This window comes from Zophobas morio, unplaced genomic scaffold, assembly GCF_036711695.1.
Source record: "Zophobas morio isolate AGI-343-1 ecotype UQ-CSIRO unplaced genomic scaffold, CSIRO_AGI_Zmor_V1 ptg000014l, whole genome shotgun sequence".
Taxonomy (NCBI): domain Eukaryota; kingdom Metazoa; phylum Arthropoda; class Insecta; order Coleoptera; family Tenebrionidae; genus Zophobas; species Zophobas morio.
Genome location: NW_026972119.1, coordinates 27,137,503 through 27,154,517, shown reverse-complemented (window position 1 = coordinate 27,154,517; position 17,015 = coordinate 27,137,503). Strand labels below are relative to the sequence as shown.

General features: G+C 36.4%; 4 protein-coding genes across 4 annotated transcripts; 1 reads left to right on the top strand and 3 right to left on the bottom strand.

Annotated features, from left to right (window-relative positions):
* Window positions 1–2,107: 2,107 nt before the first annotated feature.
* On the top strand, window positions 2,108–4,027 carry LOC135128731 (tubulin polyglutamylase ttll6-like). Its single transcript, XM_064055783.1, has one exon. The coding sequence runs from the start codon at window positions 2,192–2,194 to the stop codon at window positions 3,995–3,997; it is 1,806 nt and encodes a 601-aa protein (XP_063911853.1). The 5' UTR covers window positions 2,108–2,191; the 3' UTR covers window positions 3,998–4,027.
* Window positions 4,015–5,455, bottom strand: LOC135128732 (serine protease easter-like). The gene is made up of 5 exons (XM_064055784.1): window positions 5,348–5,455; window positions 4,839–5,298; window positions 4,606–4,787; window positions 4,466–4,561; window positions 4,015–4,409 (listed from the first exon to the last, which is right to left on the bottom strand). The coding sequence occupies exons 1-5, from the start codon at window positions 5,379–5,381 to the stop codon at window positions 4,117–4,119; spliced, it is 1,065 nt and encodes a 354-aa protein (XP_063911854.1). The 5' UTR covers window positions 5,382–5,455; the 3' UTR covers window positions 4,015–4,116.
* Window positions 5,456–5,968: 513 nt separating this feature from the next.
* Window positions 5,969–13,016, bottom strand: LOC135128914 (uncharacterized). The gene is made up of 12 exons (XM_064055993.1): window positions 12,905–13,016; window positions 12,655–12,849; window positions 12,363–12,609; window positions 12,118–12,311; window positions 11,976–12,068; window positions 11,637–11,927; window positions 11,198–11,293; window positions 7,431–7,625; window positions 6,948–7,383; window positions 6,700–6,893; window positions 6,557–6,649; window positions 5,969–6,507 (listed from the first exon to the last, which is right to left on the bottom strand). Exons 1-12 carry the CDS (start codon window positions 12,954–12,956, stop codon window positions 6,200–6,202), a joined length of 2,394 nt encoding a protein of 797 aa, XP_063912063.1. The 5' UTR covers window positions 12,957–13,016; the 3' UTR covers window positions 5,969–6,199.
* Window positions 13,017–16,195: 3,179 nt separating this feature from the next.
* On the bottom strand, window positions 16,196–16,933 carry LOC135129077 (uncharacterized). The gene is made up of 2 exons (XM_064056159.1): window positions 16,808–16,933; window positions 16,196–16,753 (listed from the first exon to the last, which is right to left on the bottom strand). The coding sequence occupies exons 1-2, from the start codon at window positions 16,857–16,859 to the stop codon at window positions 16,383–16,385; spliced, it is 423 nt and encodes a 140-aa protein (XP_063912229.1). The 5' UTR covers window positions 16,860–16,933; the 3' UTR covers window positions 16,196–16,382.
* Between the last annotated feature and the right edge of the window lie 82 nt (window positions 16,934–17,015).

Genomic DNA, 17,015 nt, shown 5'->3' with positions numbered 1-17,015 from the left:
TCCGTTATATCGTCTATTTTTGTTGTAAATATTTCTAGAAAATTTGATTTGTTTATTATTGAAGTGTGGGAATGATTATTTTTCAGAATCGGTGTTATAAAACTGCTGATTTGATTTGAACATTACACCAGCGGGTCATGAAATAGCAGAGTCGTAACAATAAGCTAAAATAGCGTTTCGCTGTAGTTGTCACTTGGTTTAATGGGCAATAATAGAGTTTGGTGTGTGTGTGTCCAAAAGAGAGGTTATTCTAAAAACAGGTTTTATTTTATTTATAATTTAATAGTGCCGCGGCATCTCAATCACGTTCTTCGTTTTTATTATAAATACTCCCCCGAAAATAAAATATATCTGCTGTAAATTCCATCTTCATCCCCCGTCAGTCGCATTTGAGGAACTGTGAGGACAACTTATTTATGATGTTCTGATATTTTATGCGGATGTAAAACGTACATAAACCGGCAGTGTAAAGGCCGTGGCGCTTCCAGTGCGCATATTAAATGCAGTAATGGCCCGAAATTTTTACAACCTATAAAGAAGGGCTGAGACGTTGATACAAAGCGACAACGTGACAAAAATTCCCATAAAACCGGAAAATTTAACGTATTCGTGAATACAAATCGACGAAATTATAGCAAATTCGCGCCACAGAAAGTACTCCCGTTGCTTAAACCCCGCGCTCTCTAATCGCCCTGATTACAGCGTTTAGGGACCGACAGAAGGGCTATTTATGCGCCATATTTTAAAAAGGGCATAAATCACGGCACATGCTTCCCACTGGCCGATGGCCGGGATTAACTCTCCATTATTCGCGCGTTTCGGGATGACTGATCTTTTCACAAATTAAAAGCCTTCCTCGAGTGAGAAACGGCGATAACAAAACAAAGATTGAGTCCAGAGCGACACGTTAATGCCGGACACGGGCGTTTTTAAAAGGGGACACCAAATTATAATTAAAAATTCATGTTCGGAGCGGACAAAGCAAATTACGTCAAAGGTTGCTATAGTGTCGCATAGGTAATGGACAAAATAAGAGCAATGGCCCTCTCGCTCCTCGTCACGTCATTTTTAAAGTTGATCCAACATCACAGGTAAAAGGGGGAAGAATGAATGCGGTCGAATCAGGTTACAGCTCAACCCCAGGGATCCGCAGAATTTCAAAACAGGAGATGTGTTTGATAAATTTGCCGGCGGATGAAAGGCAAAAAGGGACGCGGCCACATTGAACGGATCCTTGAGAACGGCATTCATATTTCCACGTAATTATTACATTCGGGAGATGCGTGGGGCGAATCCATTGATTCGCTAATACAGGGGCAAACAGCTTTATACATGTGTGGATACATGCGGTCGTAAAGATGGAAATTTTACCCGTGTAGGTCAGTTCACTAGCTTGGATACACAAAAATGACCTGAGCAGAATCGAGGATATCCACTTACTTTAGAATATAAAATTATCGTGCTCAAGCTAATGTGTGTTCAATTACACTGTCTGTACTATTTTAAGAACAATTTGGGAAAGGTTAACGGAAAACAGGCTGATTGGTCGTTTCTATCTTTATTAAAATCACGTTACAAGTTTCGTCCCATTAACAATGCAATAACAAAATCAAGGATAATTATTGTTGAAGTACATGGCTGCAATAAACTATAAAATTTCCCTAGATTCACGAGACTTCGTCCTTAGGGCAGCAAACTTTAGGGTTGGTGCCATTAAAGCCACACTGCGACTCTATCAAGAATGTTAGTTTTTCGCTGGTCAGTTTTTCCTCGAAATTGCTAGCTAACGCGTAAATGGATGCACATTCCTGTAAATTAATGCAAACGCCCTGCTTCTTCGAACCTGCGGTTAAACAGTTATTTCCGCCAACTGGAATCAGAAAAAAACTAGAACAGTTTCGAAATTGTTGTTACCTTTACAACCTTCCGTGTATACACTGCTTATTAATAATGCAGCTATCACGGGTGCGAACATCGCGACTAACAATTTATTACTGAAGAAACCACCGTTCTAGTTCTCCTTGACATTGTCTCACGCACCGTTAGTCCTGAGGTCATCGGATTCCCTCGAAGCAAAACAGTCTCGGCGAGCCACACAAACGTCACATTTGATACACCTGACACTATATTGACATTTTAAATCTTCTATCAAAATTTGCTACCATATTTAAATGTAATTCTTCGTCCGCCTATGGCTGAAGATTCGAAAAGCAGTGACGCATCAGACAGTTCTTCAGATAGTGCAAACGACCCCGTCAAAACCAAAAAGCAAACAACGCAGCCCGTAATCCAGGGCAAGATTACAAAGAAACGCAAGAATACCCTTTCGGTGTGTCTGACAAACTGCCGCTATGAGGTCATCAGGAAGATCGTCCAGAAGTTCGGATACAAAGAGGTGAGCGAGGGCGAAAACTGGAACCTGTACTGGACGGATCTCTCGATCACTGTAGAACGATGCAAAGAGATGAAGCGGTATCAGAAAATCAATCATTTTCCAGGAATGTTGGAAATATGTAGGAAGGACTTGCTGGCGCGGAACCTCAATCGCATGCTGAGGCTATTCCCCAAAGAGTACAACTTTTTTCCGAGGACTTGGTGCCTCCCGGCGGATTTAGGCGAGGCATTGACATACAGCAGGCTGCGCCGAAATCGGACTTTTATCCTCAAACCTGATGCGGGGAGCCAAGGACGCGGCATTTTCGTGACGAAGAGTTTGAAGGATATCAGACCGTGCGATCGCGGCGTCTGCCAAGTGTACATCAACAGACCGTACCTCATAGATGGTTACAAGTTCGATTTGAGGGTGTACACTCTGCTTACGTCTTGCGATCCTTTGCGGATTTACGTTTACGACGAAGGTTTGGTGAGGTTCGCCACGACTCGTTACAAGGAACCGAATTCTGTCAATATCACGAACGTCTTCATGCATTTGACCAACTACGCTGTTAATAAGTACAGTCGCACGTACAACCAGGATTCTGAAGAAGGTAGCAAGAGGAAGCTCACTTGGTTTAACAGTTACTTGCGCAAACTGGGTCACGACGTGGAAGGAATCTGGAAACGAATCGACGACGTCATCATCAAAACGATCATCAGTGCCGCTCCCGTGTTGAAACATAGTTATGCTGCGTGTTTTCCCAACCATGATGTGATACCCGCCTGCTGCGAACTGTTGGGTGTGGATATAATTTTAGATAAGAGACTAAACCCGCAAATTCTAGAAGTCAACCATTCGCCGAGTTTTCACACGGACACGGCGTTGGACTGGGAGATCAAGGAGTCTCTCCTGTCCGATATGTTCACGATGATGAACCTCGACAAGTGCGACAAGCGCAAAGTGATGCGGGAAGACCGGAAACGCATAAGAGAGCGACTTCTCCACGGCAAAGACCACCAACCGTCCATCGTCGTCAACTTCGACGAGTTCTACCGCCACGAGATGAACAACAGAGGAGGATTTAGACTGGTGTACCCCTGCGCGATCAACAAGATTCACTACAACAAGTTTTTCGACCAAGGACAAGGTTCGCTGTATTCGGAAACCGCTGCGAGCAGAGCTCGAGAGGCTGCCCAGAACGCCCTCAGGGACGAGATGCAGCTGAAGGCCCGACTGGAGGCGGCCAAGCGAGTCGTGCCGGCGCAGCCGAAGGTACATCAACCCAAGAAGCACGAGGGTCCTCAGAACGCGATGAGGTCGCCGAAAATCAACGCGCCCTTGTCGGTAATGAGTTCTTCGGAGCCTCAGATGATCGTCGAGTCCGAGGAAAGGGACAGGCTTCAGAGACTGGCGCAGAGGGAGTACTTGATCAGAAGTCACGGGATTTTGGAGCACGTTTACTTTTCGATGAAGAAGAACGGCAATCTGAGACCGCGAGACGAGAAGAAGTTCGCAATTTTTGATAAGATACGTAGCTCGAGCGAGAACAATTTCAACAAGCAGAACGGAGTAGCAATTTCGGATCTGGTAGAATCGATCAAAGCGAAATCTAGTATTTAGAGGGCGTATTAATAAAGTTATTCTTTTTAAGATACGTTTATTTGCTTATCTACAAATTATTCGGGATCTATGTATTTTTTTACTTAAGACGAATTATATTGAGAGCTTTGTTTCTTTTTTCACTTGTGAATAGTCGTGACGACCCATTCGATGTAAGAAGAAACTTTCGAGTAGATCGAGGTGTTGGTGTTGAACTGGCAACCGACTCCTAGGGAATACACACCGATGAGGAATAAACGCTGAGTGTCGAGTTTTTTTCTCATCATAAGGGGGCCTCCGGAATCTCCGGGGCAGGTTTGAGCGTTGTGGGTGGACCCTGCACAAAATTGTTTGGTGGTGAGGTTGCGGTTCACTCGACAGGTTTCTTTGCGCCTGAGCATAAATCTCGCTTGGACTTTAGTGGGGTTCATCACTGAAAGAAACTAAATTGAGAAAAACGACCCTCGCAAGTACGAGAAGACTACGTACCGTTATTTTCTGTGTTGCCCCAGCCGGCAATCAGCAGCGTTTGATTAAAAGGTGCGATTAAATTTTTCGGAGGCAAACAAATCGGTTTGATGAAATCTGAAACCTTCATTGAGATGAAATTTGCGTAACATGACCCTTACCTGTGTACTCGACTTCACGACTCATGCGTATTAAAGCGATGTCGTTTGCGAACGTAGTTAGCTTATAATCAGGATGCATATTGTAGGATTCCACAGGTATTTCTTGAATTGGATCAGCACAGTCGTCACCTAAGCAATCCGTTTCATTCCGTACATCATACTCACCCAATACCACGGAAGTTCTAAAACTTTCATGTTTATTGATGTTCGTTTTTTGTTTAATATCAACTCACAAGTTTAGACCGTCTATGTTCAACCTGTTTGGATCAACACAGTGAGCGGCAGTCAATAGATACCTGTTAGTAATAAGGCTACCATGGCAGCCGTGCTTCACGTCACCTTTTTTTGTGCGATATTTTATTAGACCAATCCACGGATAGTCGTCAATGCCAGTTTTCTCTCCTCCTGATATTCTCTGTTCTACATTCTCTTCTCCACAGCTATCGTAATTTGGGATGAGTTCACCGCTATCCATAAACTTCGTGACTTCTTTTTGGTCTGGACAGTTCACGTAGATACGATTGTTCTCGAATTTACAATGTAACAGAGTGAGTAGAGTTGTACCAGCAAAAGTACCCTTTTTAGTTTTTATTATTTCATTAACGTGGGGACAACTTTGTAGTTGCACACATTCATCTTTCTTATCGACTATAGAAGCTGTGTGACTCCAGATTTGTAGAAAACCTAGAAAATCTACAAGAAACTTAATAGAAGGCATTTTTTTGTTGTGAAGTATGCTTACATAAGAAGAATACTGTTTTATTAATACAACACATTTCACCAACTTAGAGAACAACAACCTGTCACTGATCACAAGCGAATAAACATTCGACTAATCATATAAAAGTTTTATTATTTATTATTTAGTTTGCTGGATTCCCAGAGGTTATCAGCAGATTATGGTTATTTCAGTGTGACTTCTAGCTAATGAACACCACAGCTTTGATTCGTACCCCTGCATAAATTAACGTAATATAATCCGTTATCAATTATCATTTGGTATTTCCAATTTCTGCAACCCGACCTGATTTGTTCGCATTTCCTTTGATGTTATGATAAATAGACAACGTTTTGTTTTCAGGTTTGCGTAACATTACAAACGAATAGAAGATCCGGTTTACTAAACGTTTTCCAAATAACCCATATTTTACACATCCGGTTAAACCGATATAAGTACTTTGTCTTGTGGAGTCTATATTCCAGGTTGTAAAAGCAAATTTATCAATAATATCAACATCAGTGTTAGCCGAGTTAAAATGTGGTCGATAATAGTGAACCGAAGATGCAACCCAAAATACATTTTTCACAGGTTTAGTTTATCAAAAAATATTAAACACAGAAAATCATCATTTATTTTTTCATTGTTTACAATAAAAGACACTTGAATCTTTGTCACTAAGTAAAATACAAAACCAGTCTTAATTGTTGTCACAGAAAGTGGAGGAAAAAATGTAACGTGATTCAGTTACAAGTCACTTTTAAATCTTAGCTGTCAAAAATAAAGAATATCTCCATTTTTTGACTTGAGCAATAGTAAACATACAAAAATAATACTTTTACAAAAAGAGTAAAGACTTTTACATTTCTCGAACTCCTAGCTAATCTGTTGGTTTATCCAATTCACATAAGGTGGCAGAAAAGTATAAACTCCGGGGAAGCTCCCGCACAACTGACCATATCCATAGGACACCATACCAACTGCGAACGTTGCAAAGTATCCATTTGGTGTCCTCACCTCTAACATTAAAGGTCCCCCAGAATCACCATAGCAGCTATCGACACCACCACCCTTCCCTGCACACATCTGTCTACCTGTCAACTTCCTCTTGCCATTTAACTGATTACATTTAGAAGGACTTGAATAACCTATGGTTGCCTTTCGTTTAACGGGACTTCGTTTCTCTAAAATTTCTATGTTTATTAAAAAAATTAAAAAAACCGACAGTAGTACCGCTTTCAGTCCGTCCCCATCCACTAATCGTAAAGCTTTCGTTCCCTCGTAGTTTGAAATCCGGAAATGGTAAACATATCGGTTGTACGTAATCTACAATTCTAAACTAATAACCAAAACAACGATTTCATTCAAAGTACTACCTGAAAAGATTGCTTTCCGATCGAGCCGAATAATGGCAATGTCGTTTATCATAAGCCTAGAATTGTAATCAGGATGCATGACGTAGTCATAAGCGTTGAACTCTTGCGGAGGATCTGCACAGTCTTCACCATACTTCTGGTAAATACAATCCGTTTCATTCCTCGTGTCGAACTCCCCCAAAATCACGCTCTGCCTGCAACAATCCCCCCGTTTTCCAAAAAAATTTTCGAAAGGTCGTTCAACTCACAGTCGCCCAAGGTCTTTCTGTCTGATAATATCGGGATCGACACAGTGCGCTGCGGTTATGACGAATCTCTCGCTGATCAAACTTCCTCCGCACGCGTACTGAACCTTGTTCCTGTTGACGTACTTGAGCAGCGCCAGCCACGGGTACTCGTCCAACGCGGTTTCGGTACCACCGATGATTTTGTTATCAGAGTTCTGCCTACCGCACTCCCCGATGTCCGGATCCGGGAAAAAGTTGGAAAACCTCTCGTGCACGTCCTTCTCGGTAAAGACGGGCGTCACTTTGCCCTCATCCGGACAGCAGACACGGACTTCCGGATCGTGGTCCGTGCTGCAGCGGTACTCTCGGAGGTACTTCTTGACCACACGATCGTGCTGGTCGACATTTTCCATGTATTGCATGAATGAGTCGCACTCTTTGACGTTTTTGCAAGTACCTGCGGGAAACCGTTACTAATTTTAAACATTTTTTTCTTCGTCTCACCGTTCCGAGAATCCGGCGTTTTGCAGCGGAGGAACAAAGTGCACCAGACTTTGGGATCTTGCCCGTCGAAACCGCAATGAGAGTACCGTAAGAATGCGATTGTTTCCGGGGCGTAAGGTTTGGTTTTTATCAGTTTCATGGCCAGCGGACAGAGCTTTAGTGGAATACATTCTATTCTGGTGGCTGAAACGTAATCTGGAAAGTTAATGGGTGATTAATTGGTAAAGTTTCCGTTGGAGATGGTAGCGTTGCAGGTTGAGACACGTTCGGTGTTTTGCTTGGTCATGGTAGGCAGGAAATGGCAATTACAGGGGGATCAGTAGGCAGCGAATAGTTTGAAAATTGTTACAAATGTTGTTTACAAAAACACATTTTAGTAAATTACTAAGAGATCTTTAATGACGGTAATTTCGTTTCAAAATTTGATATTTCATTTCGTTTGCAGAATTATCAACGTAGTTTTTGTTTGATTAGGTATTGGGTTTATTTTAAATTAACTAGATTTAGTCATTGGGTATACTTTAATCAGGTCATTATTGTAAAAACAAATAACAATTTTCACTGATTTGTAAGTATTATTTTGATATAACCATAGGTAAAGTACTTAATTTATCTGTTTTCTCACCAACGGGTTAAGGGATTTTGTGCCTAAGATTTTAATTAGATAATAATGTTGAAATTAATTAACAGTAGTCCCTAGAATGAAGGGGAGCTTACTTAGAAAGGAGTCTGTAGGAGGAGTTATACTTAGCCCCGCCCACGCACCCCGCCTCCATTTCAATGATTCATTTTATCTGGTCCAAATGATGGGCGGGGCTACTGCTTACTTATAAAATTCTGTAGAAAAAAAACAACTTCTCCCCGCCCAATCAAGATTTAAAACAAAGTCAAAATTAACTAGATTTAATTATTGGGTATACTTCGATCAGCTCACAAGTTCACTGTTGTAAAAATAAATGATAATTTGTACACATTTGTATATATTACTTTGACATAACAGTATGTAAAGTTAGAATAGATTTGATTTCAGATAGTTTGTTTATTTGCATAAGTCTAAAGTAGTCTAGGTCCACAACATTCCAGGCTCCCAATTAACAAGTTGTATAAGATGAACATTTCCTTTTAATGACTAATTATAACCGACACGAATCCATAAACAAATGTACGTTAAAGTCACGTCTAAGATTAGCAATCTACTTATTTGAAATGGCGATTTATTGTGGTACTTAATTATTTTCATCGTATCATTAAAGTTTAATTGCTGCAATTTACATTCTCTGTTATTATTGTTTCGGTTGACTGTATGTTAAAATTAATTTAGCAGTTAATGCGTATATGAATATAATTCGCAGATTGGAAAAATGTGTTCGTCACTTTTGTGGTTTTAGAAAAAATAAGCTTCTGTATATACTATATTTCTTGAACATTTTTTTCATTTTTTGATAAACGATTTTCGTTTTCCTGCTAAAAATAAAAATACATTTTAGGAGAATTAAATTATAATTATCTAATGAAGAATCCGGTCAAAATTAAATTTTTATAACAAATCAATATCATAATAGGATTGAATTTCTTATCCAACATTTGAAGGTTAAATCAAAAGAAACAAATTAACATCGCTATGTGAATGTAATTTAGCTACAAAATTGTTTTCAAATGCCAAAAGGTTTCATCAATCTGAAAAAAATCATGACGTGAAATCTAAAATAATAAAAAGCTTGCGTGCATATTTTATAACGATTTATTATTTCAGTTTCAAAATAAAAAAATAAAAAGTGTAGAATTGGCAAATAGCAATTATAAGAAAAAAACTAGACTCAATATGAGATTTCTCCTTGATCATTTTTAAAGTAGAGACAATCAAAGCGTGGAAAGTTTTGTTTTGTTTTTATAAAAATTGCATAAATGGTGTTTTTTCTTCATTATTGGCAAGTTTAGTGCGTTAATTATATGTCAAATCTCAGTTATATAAATAATCAAAATATACAGTTGTTAAGAACTCGAAAAGGAAAAGGAAACTAAAAAAATAAAATAAAACAATTTTATTTCAAAGAAACAGAACGCACAAAGAAGAAAATGTCTTTACAAATCTACATTTTTAGGAAAAATTGGAACAGTAAACAGTATAATATTAAATATTTTATATTAACTTTTTTATTTTGGTATAACAAAAATGTAACAAAGTAGCGAATTTATTTACTTATTTTTTATTTTGTTGTTATAAATCCGGTGATCAAACCACCAAGATGCATTAAGAATAGCTAACAAAGTTTATAGTATTTAACTAAATCCTTCTATGACGTCAAAACGGTAATTACTATTCACATTGTTAGTGTGGACTTTAAATGTTGTAATATTAATACATGAGTACATCAATGATTCGTATTTTATTTCATTAATTTCTTGCTTATATACCGAGTGAGTCATTGAGCGTGCGTTCCTCGATATCTCATTAACTATTAGAAATAGAAAACACACAACCTAGTTTTTTTTTTTAATGAAACATCGTATATATCTTTACATATTGTAATTAATCACTTCTTAAGGTTAGAACCAGAGTTCATTTTTGAAATTACGATGCGACGTTGCCGCGTTATTTCAATTTTCTGGAATTTTTTTATTAATGGAAGGGTTACCAAAAAAATATCACAGTGGGGTTATTTTTTAAATCTGTGTTACAACATTTTGTGGAGAGATAAAGAAAGGTGCGCGCTTTGTTATGGTATAAATGAGATTAAATTTTCTTATACAGAGTGATTATTAAAAATGTTTTCATTATTACAATTTTGATAGTTACTGCGATATTTTACTTTTTTAAGAGGCACGTCGCCATATTAAGAATGAAGACAAAATAGAGTAAGATACAATAAAAAATACAGGTGTTCGCGCGCTTAGTGACTCACCCTGTATAACCCAAAAATTAATTTGATACTGGTGAATCTATGAACCTAACTATTAGATCTATAGACATTCATATTACACAAAATATTCGGAAAATTTTAAATTTAGGGAATTTCCGTTTTATAAGTACTTGTTAAATCATGTCTAATGAATACTTTGCCGTTAAAACTCGGAAAGTATAATGATTTTATAAAATAGTGAATATAGTTTTTGAATTTGCTGCTTCTTAAATGCAAAATATAGAAAAAACAGTTAAAAATTGTATTTATTGCAGCCAGGTGGTGAAACAAAGGCACAAAACTCTATCTGAATAAATACATATGTATATTTATATACGGAGAACTTTATTTTGTTTCCCACACCTTCCTTCGAAATAAAATAAATATTTAATAACATTTGCACAAACAAAGGTTACGGTCGATGAAAAACATGTAAATATCACATACTAGAACTGCATTCAAATGCAAAAGAAAATTCTGTGGTTTCTAACCGCAATTATTATTATACCATAGTAAGCAGCGAATATGGTAAATATCTACATTTTAAATCTGCTCTTATTCAAAAGCGAAGGTGAACTTGTTTTCGTGAACAATAAATGTGAAGTTAATTAGGAAATTTAATTAAATCCGTAGCGTCAACACCGCCGAAATATGAAACATAGTAAAATGCGCATATACATAAAAATTAATTTGTAATTCTTTTTTAATTAAATAAATTCTGATGTTACGATTAAACAGCAAATATAATTTAGACTACCTCTAATAAGACACAAAAATTTCCTTTGTAAACGTAAAATTTAGCTTAATATTTTTGGATTAAAGTTAAAAGTTCCAAGTACTAAAGTCACTACTCCTTTGAATACTCACTTTCTGTTCTCGATAACCACAGAACACACACCAACAACACGCAAACACTGGAAGCGGAAACTTTTCCTTCGATCATTTTGTTTTGAATGTCGGGAATTTACAAGCGTTCGGCCATAACCTGTCAGAAGTTTATAAACTGAAAGCGAAGTGACGTCACAAGTGAATTTGCTGCTGTATAATTGTTACGAATAAAAGCGTGATTTCCCGTATTTCGGTTATCGCACGTGCTAGACACATCTCCCCTGGTGTTGATTAAATTTTACTAATCTAGTGATTAATGGGTCATACCGTCAACTGGAGAAAAACGGTTTGCGTATTTTCCTTTTTTTATGCAACAAACACATCTCCGGTACGACCTTGGTCGTACCGCGAGGTGAACGAACATAGATCAAGAATTTTGGACCAATTTAAATGTTGACGAAAACCAGTTGAAATTTTTATTCATGTATCGTATCTAATATCCATTTTATAAATGTTGATACGTTGGTATAAATCGCCGAACTTCCCCCACACTTGGAGCCGTACGAGACTATACCGATTAAAATATTTTTGACGTCGCGATCTGGTGTCAGTCTGGTGACCATCAGAGGTCCTCCGGAGTCTCCCCTGCAGGTATCAGCACCGGTATTACTGCCTGCACAAATCTGGGTCCTGTCCACACCATAAAGCGAACACGCGTCGTTCGAAAGGTACAAAATCCTCGCTTTCAGTTTGATGGTACTCGAAGTTCCTGAAAAACGGTGTCATTTTTAAGACGACAGAAAACGGTGCTACCAACTCGTCTCGGTGACGCCCCATCCTGAGATGAACAACGGTTCGTGACGCTTTAAACTGATAGGCTCTAACGGTAAACAAATCGGTTTAACGAAATCTGAAAACCGAGAAATTGATTTTTTATGCGTAATTTGGTAACAAAGTACCTGAGAACGTCACTTTTTTATTCAGTCGTACTAACGCGATGTCGGAAATGGCGTTATCGGTTCCGAAATCTGGGTGAATGTGGATGGTCTCTGGCGAAAAAATTTGTAACGGGTCAGTGCAATAACCGCCCCATTGTTGAGGTAAGCAATCTCTTGCGGTGCTCGTGTCGTACTCGCCCAGAATAATTTTGTCTCTGCGAAAGCATTGGATATAGATTAGAGTGACTTGGTCGTTTAGTACTTACAAACTTCCGAGTTTTCCCCTACTGGCCGAATTGTAGCTCAGACAATGAGCCGCCGTCAGCACGTACCTGTCACTGATCAGAGTACCATGGCACCTGTAGGCAAGATGGTTGGTACGATTTTTGTACTGGAACAAAGCTAACCACGGAAAGTCTTCTAAATCTGTGCGTTCGCCCTGTGTTATTTTCGAGCCGGCTGCTTGAACGCCGCATTCGTCTTGTTTTGGTAGAAGATCGACCTTGCTGTTTCCTGGAAAATGATTAGTTTGAGTACAACAAACTGATTTATCCTAACCTTCTTGTCGGTTTTCTTCAAAGTCTGGGATTTGGTCGCACCAGACTTTTGGTACTAGGCGACCTCCTTTGTTTACTAATCCACAGTGAACCTTCTGCAAGAGTGCTACTGTCGTGGGGTCATGCCGTCTTTTATCGATGTACTTGAGGGCTACAGGACAGTCGCTGATGAAGATGCATGCACTCCACGTAGGTGCTAGAATTTTTACAATTGACGTGTTTCACATAAAAAATATCAATTTAGTACTTACATAAATTTAAAACTTCGAGCAAAATTACAATAAACGCTTGGTATTTAATCATTATTTAGAAAGCAGTTTTTCCATTCAGCTTAACAACGTCATATAATACTTATTTAAACACAAACCTGACTGCCCTGAGGTTATCGATATATTTTTTCTCTCTCGCACATGCACGGAAAGCAAACTAATCGTTATTAAAACAAATATGTGCAGTGTGCCAATGTGTGTAGACTGGTCATAAAGTAAAGAGCACGACGTGTATTTTATATGATTGCATGAAAAAAATCGAAAAATTGAAACATAAGGAATATCGATAAATCGAGGAACACCAAATCGAAAAATGTAAATACCCAAAAATTGGAAAATCCAGAAATTGAAGAGTTGACAAAATGAAGCACTGAAAATTCTAAAAATCGCGAAATTTAAAAATCGGAAAGTCGACAAATTTAAAAAATCGATGTCAAAGAAATGTCAAGAAATCGAAACAAAAAATCAAAATACTGAAAATTTTAAAAATTGGAAAATGTAAAATTTAAAAATTCAAAAAGTTTTGGAAATGAATCAAAAATTGATAAACAAAAAATTTAAAATTTAGAACATTAAAATACTATGCAAAAATGAAAAATTGGGAAATCTAAACATCAAAAAATCGAAAAACTGAAAAATTCCAAATTCGAGAATTTAAAAATCGAAAAATGAAAAGTGGAAATATCTAAAAACCGGGAAATCCAGAAATCGGAAATACAAGATTTGAAAAATCGCATAAATTGAAAAATTCTAAAATTGGAGAATCTAAAAACCGAAAAATCGGGAAATTAAAACCTCAAAAGATCGAAAAATTAAAATATCGAAAAGCTAAAAAGTCGAAAAATCGAAAAACCACGAAATCGCAAGATCGAAACATCTAAAAATTAAGAACGGAAACATCGAGAAATCGGAACATCAAAAGATTCAGAAATCGAAACATCAAAAGATCGAGAAATCGAAAAATCCAATAATTGAAAAATCCAATAATTGAAAAATCGAAATTGGCCAAAATCGAAAAGTTGAAAATTGAAAAATTGATAAATTGAAAAATCAAGAAATTGAATTGTAAAAAATGGAAACATCAAAATTTCTATAAATCGAGAAATAGGAAATTGAAAAATCGAAACACTGAAATATTGAAAAACTTAAAAACCGGAAAACCGAGAAATTAAAAACTCCAAAACTGAAATGACAAAAATTGGGAAATCAAAAAAATGAAAAATCGGAACACCAAAAATTGAGCAAAGTCAAGAAATCGAAAAATCGCTAAACTGAGAAATCGAATTAGGCCAACGAAAAACGGAAAAGCTAAGCATTGAAAAACTAAAAAATTTAAAATAAAAAAAATATAATTAAAAAAATTAAAAATTACAAAAAATCGGTAAATCGAAAAATTGAAAAATCAAAAAATCTAAAACCGAAAAGTCAAAGAGTCAAAAAATATATCGGAACATCAAATAACTGAAAAATCAATATTTAAACATTCGAAACTTGAAAAATCGAAGAACTGAAAAATCCAAAAATTGAGGAACCGAAAATTTGAAAACTTTAAAAATATAAAAATTAAAATATCGAAAAAATGAAAAATCGACGTACTGAAAAATCCCAACACTGAAATAAAATAATTGAAGAATCGAAAAATTGAAAACTTCCAAAGTCTAAGATTTAATAATCAACAAATTCAAAAATCGATATTCGAAAAATCGAGAAAAAAAATTTAATAACGGAAAATAAAAAATTCAAAAATCGAAATTCGGCAAATCGAAAAAACATTTTCAAAATCGGAAAATTGAAGAATCGAAAAATTGAAAAATCGAAAAACTGAAAAATTCCAAAACTAAAATAACGAAAAATTAGAAAATCGAAACATCGAAAAACTGGAAAACCGAAAATTTGGAAGATCGAAAATCCGAGACATTGAAAAATCAAAACATCGAAAAATTCAAAAACTGAAACATCAAAAAATTGAAAAGTTGAGAAGTCGAAAAATCGAATAATTGAAAAATCAAAGTGGGCCAAAACCGAAAAGTCGATTGGAAACTTGAAAAGTCGAAAAACCTAAAACTGAGAAGTCAAAAAATCGAAAGACCGCAAACATCAAAAAACTGAAAAATCAAAAATTTAAAAATTCGAAACATTGCAAAATCGAAGAACTGAAAAATCGAAAAATTTGCAAAATCTAAAATTTATAAATCGAGAAGGTAAAAACTAGAATTCCAAAAGTCGAAAGATCGAAAAACAGAAGAATAAAAAATTTGAAAAATTTTAAAATTGAGAAACTGAAAAATTAAAAAATCGGGAAATCGAAATTCAAAGTCGAAATTTCGAAAAATTGAAAAATTGAGAAACTTAAAATGGTAACATAGAAAGACCAGAAAATTGAAATCTGGGAAAATTAAAAAATCAAAAAATTGAAGAGTCGAAGAATTTAAAAATCGTAAAACTGAAACATCAGAAAATTGATAAATCGAAAAATGAAGAAATCGAGAAATCGAATATTTGAAGAATCGAGAAATTGAAGTATCGAAAAATTGGAGAATCGAAAAGATGGAGAATAAAAAACAAAAAAAATCCCAAAACTGTAAGAAATCGAAACTTGATAAATAGAAAAATCGAAAAGCCGAAAAATAAAAATTTCGAAGAATGTAGAATAAAAACTCAACACGGATTCATAAACCACACACGGAGTATTGCATTATTTTATAAAATTTAAAGAACATTTACTATTGCAAAATTTGGAGATGACGTTTACATTGTTGGTTCTGATTAATGATGATTAGACAAATTTTGGTTAGTATTTTACCATCATCATGAAACATCGAGAAAATATGAAAGTAGCCAGACGCCCGATGGACTCGATTACAATACTTCCTTAGCTTCCAAAGATTTCCACAATATAAAGTTGTTTCATTCGTTTGTTTTCTTCTCAAACCCTGTGTGGGCATTTCCAAACCATTAAACTATATTTTTCGTTAAATAAGTATTTGTTTGGTATATTTTTTAAGATGACATCTGCAGTTTTTAGAGCAGATGTATGTAAATGTTAAAAATGTTACCAAAATATATGCACCAATATAAAAGACAGAGATATTATCCAGTCTTATAAAGAATCTAGCAAGACAACTCCATCTGGCGTACAATATAAGATCTAACACACTCTCAAATTTTAATACAATTTTTGCATAAGCGTGTCAATTTCTTGTTTACGTTTAACCAAGGGAGGAGTAAGAAAACTACGAACTGCTGTAGATATTTTATTTCTTGAAATAAAACCAAAATCAAATTATCTACAAAACAAAAACCGACATAACCTAGACTAAAATACTAATACACTGTAAAAATACTTATAAATACCAACTTTCATTTGAAACCTGTACCTATAAGAATAGTTTGAATCATCGTGCCGTGATTCAACAACTGAAATTTTTATAAATTAAATTATTCGTTGCACATTATACGCTTACACTCTCATGGACGGTACTGGACTGAGTTTGTGGCAATAAATCATAGGATGCATTTTTTGCGCCCCACAGTGTACAGACCGAAACAAGTTCACCACTACAGGATCAAACACACCCTGATGTATAATCCTAACAGCTTTGGGACAATCTTGTAAACGAATGCAACCCGTCCCACTGTCAGAGTCTGGCAAATCAGGAATGGTACTACATTTAACAATTGGAACTTTTCCGTTGAAACCACAGTGTGCTCTCCTCAGGATTTTCAAACTTTCGTTGTTATTCTTCGCGTTTTTGACGTGCTTCAAGGCTGCTGGGCATTCCCTAATTCCTATGCAACCTTCATCATCGGGAAAAGCATGCACTTTCACAACTAAAATGAGCGAGATTATCACAAAGACTAAAATAGACGTGGTACTTAACTTACCCAAGTATGTTACCAACAAAACAAGCACTTTAGAGGACACGTCACTAGCCATCGCGCTGGTGTTCAATAACACGAAACTCTACTCGTTCGTCATTGCCGTCACATTGGGTTTTCACAGATCAAATTGATGGCAACCGTGTTTACACCATTTTAAACTGGGGTTATCAAAGTCCGTTAAGTTATCGTGTTGTGGTAATGAAGCAACATT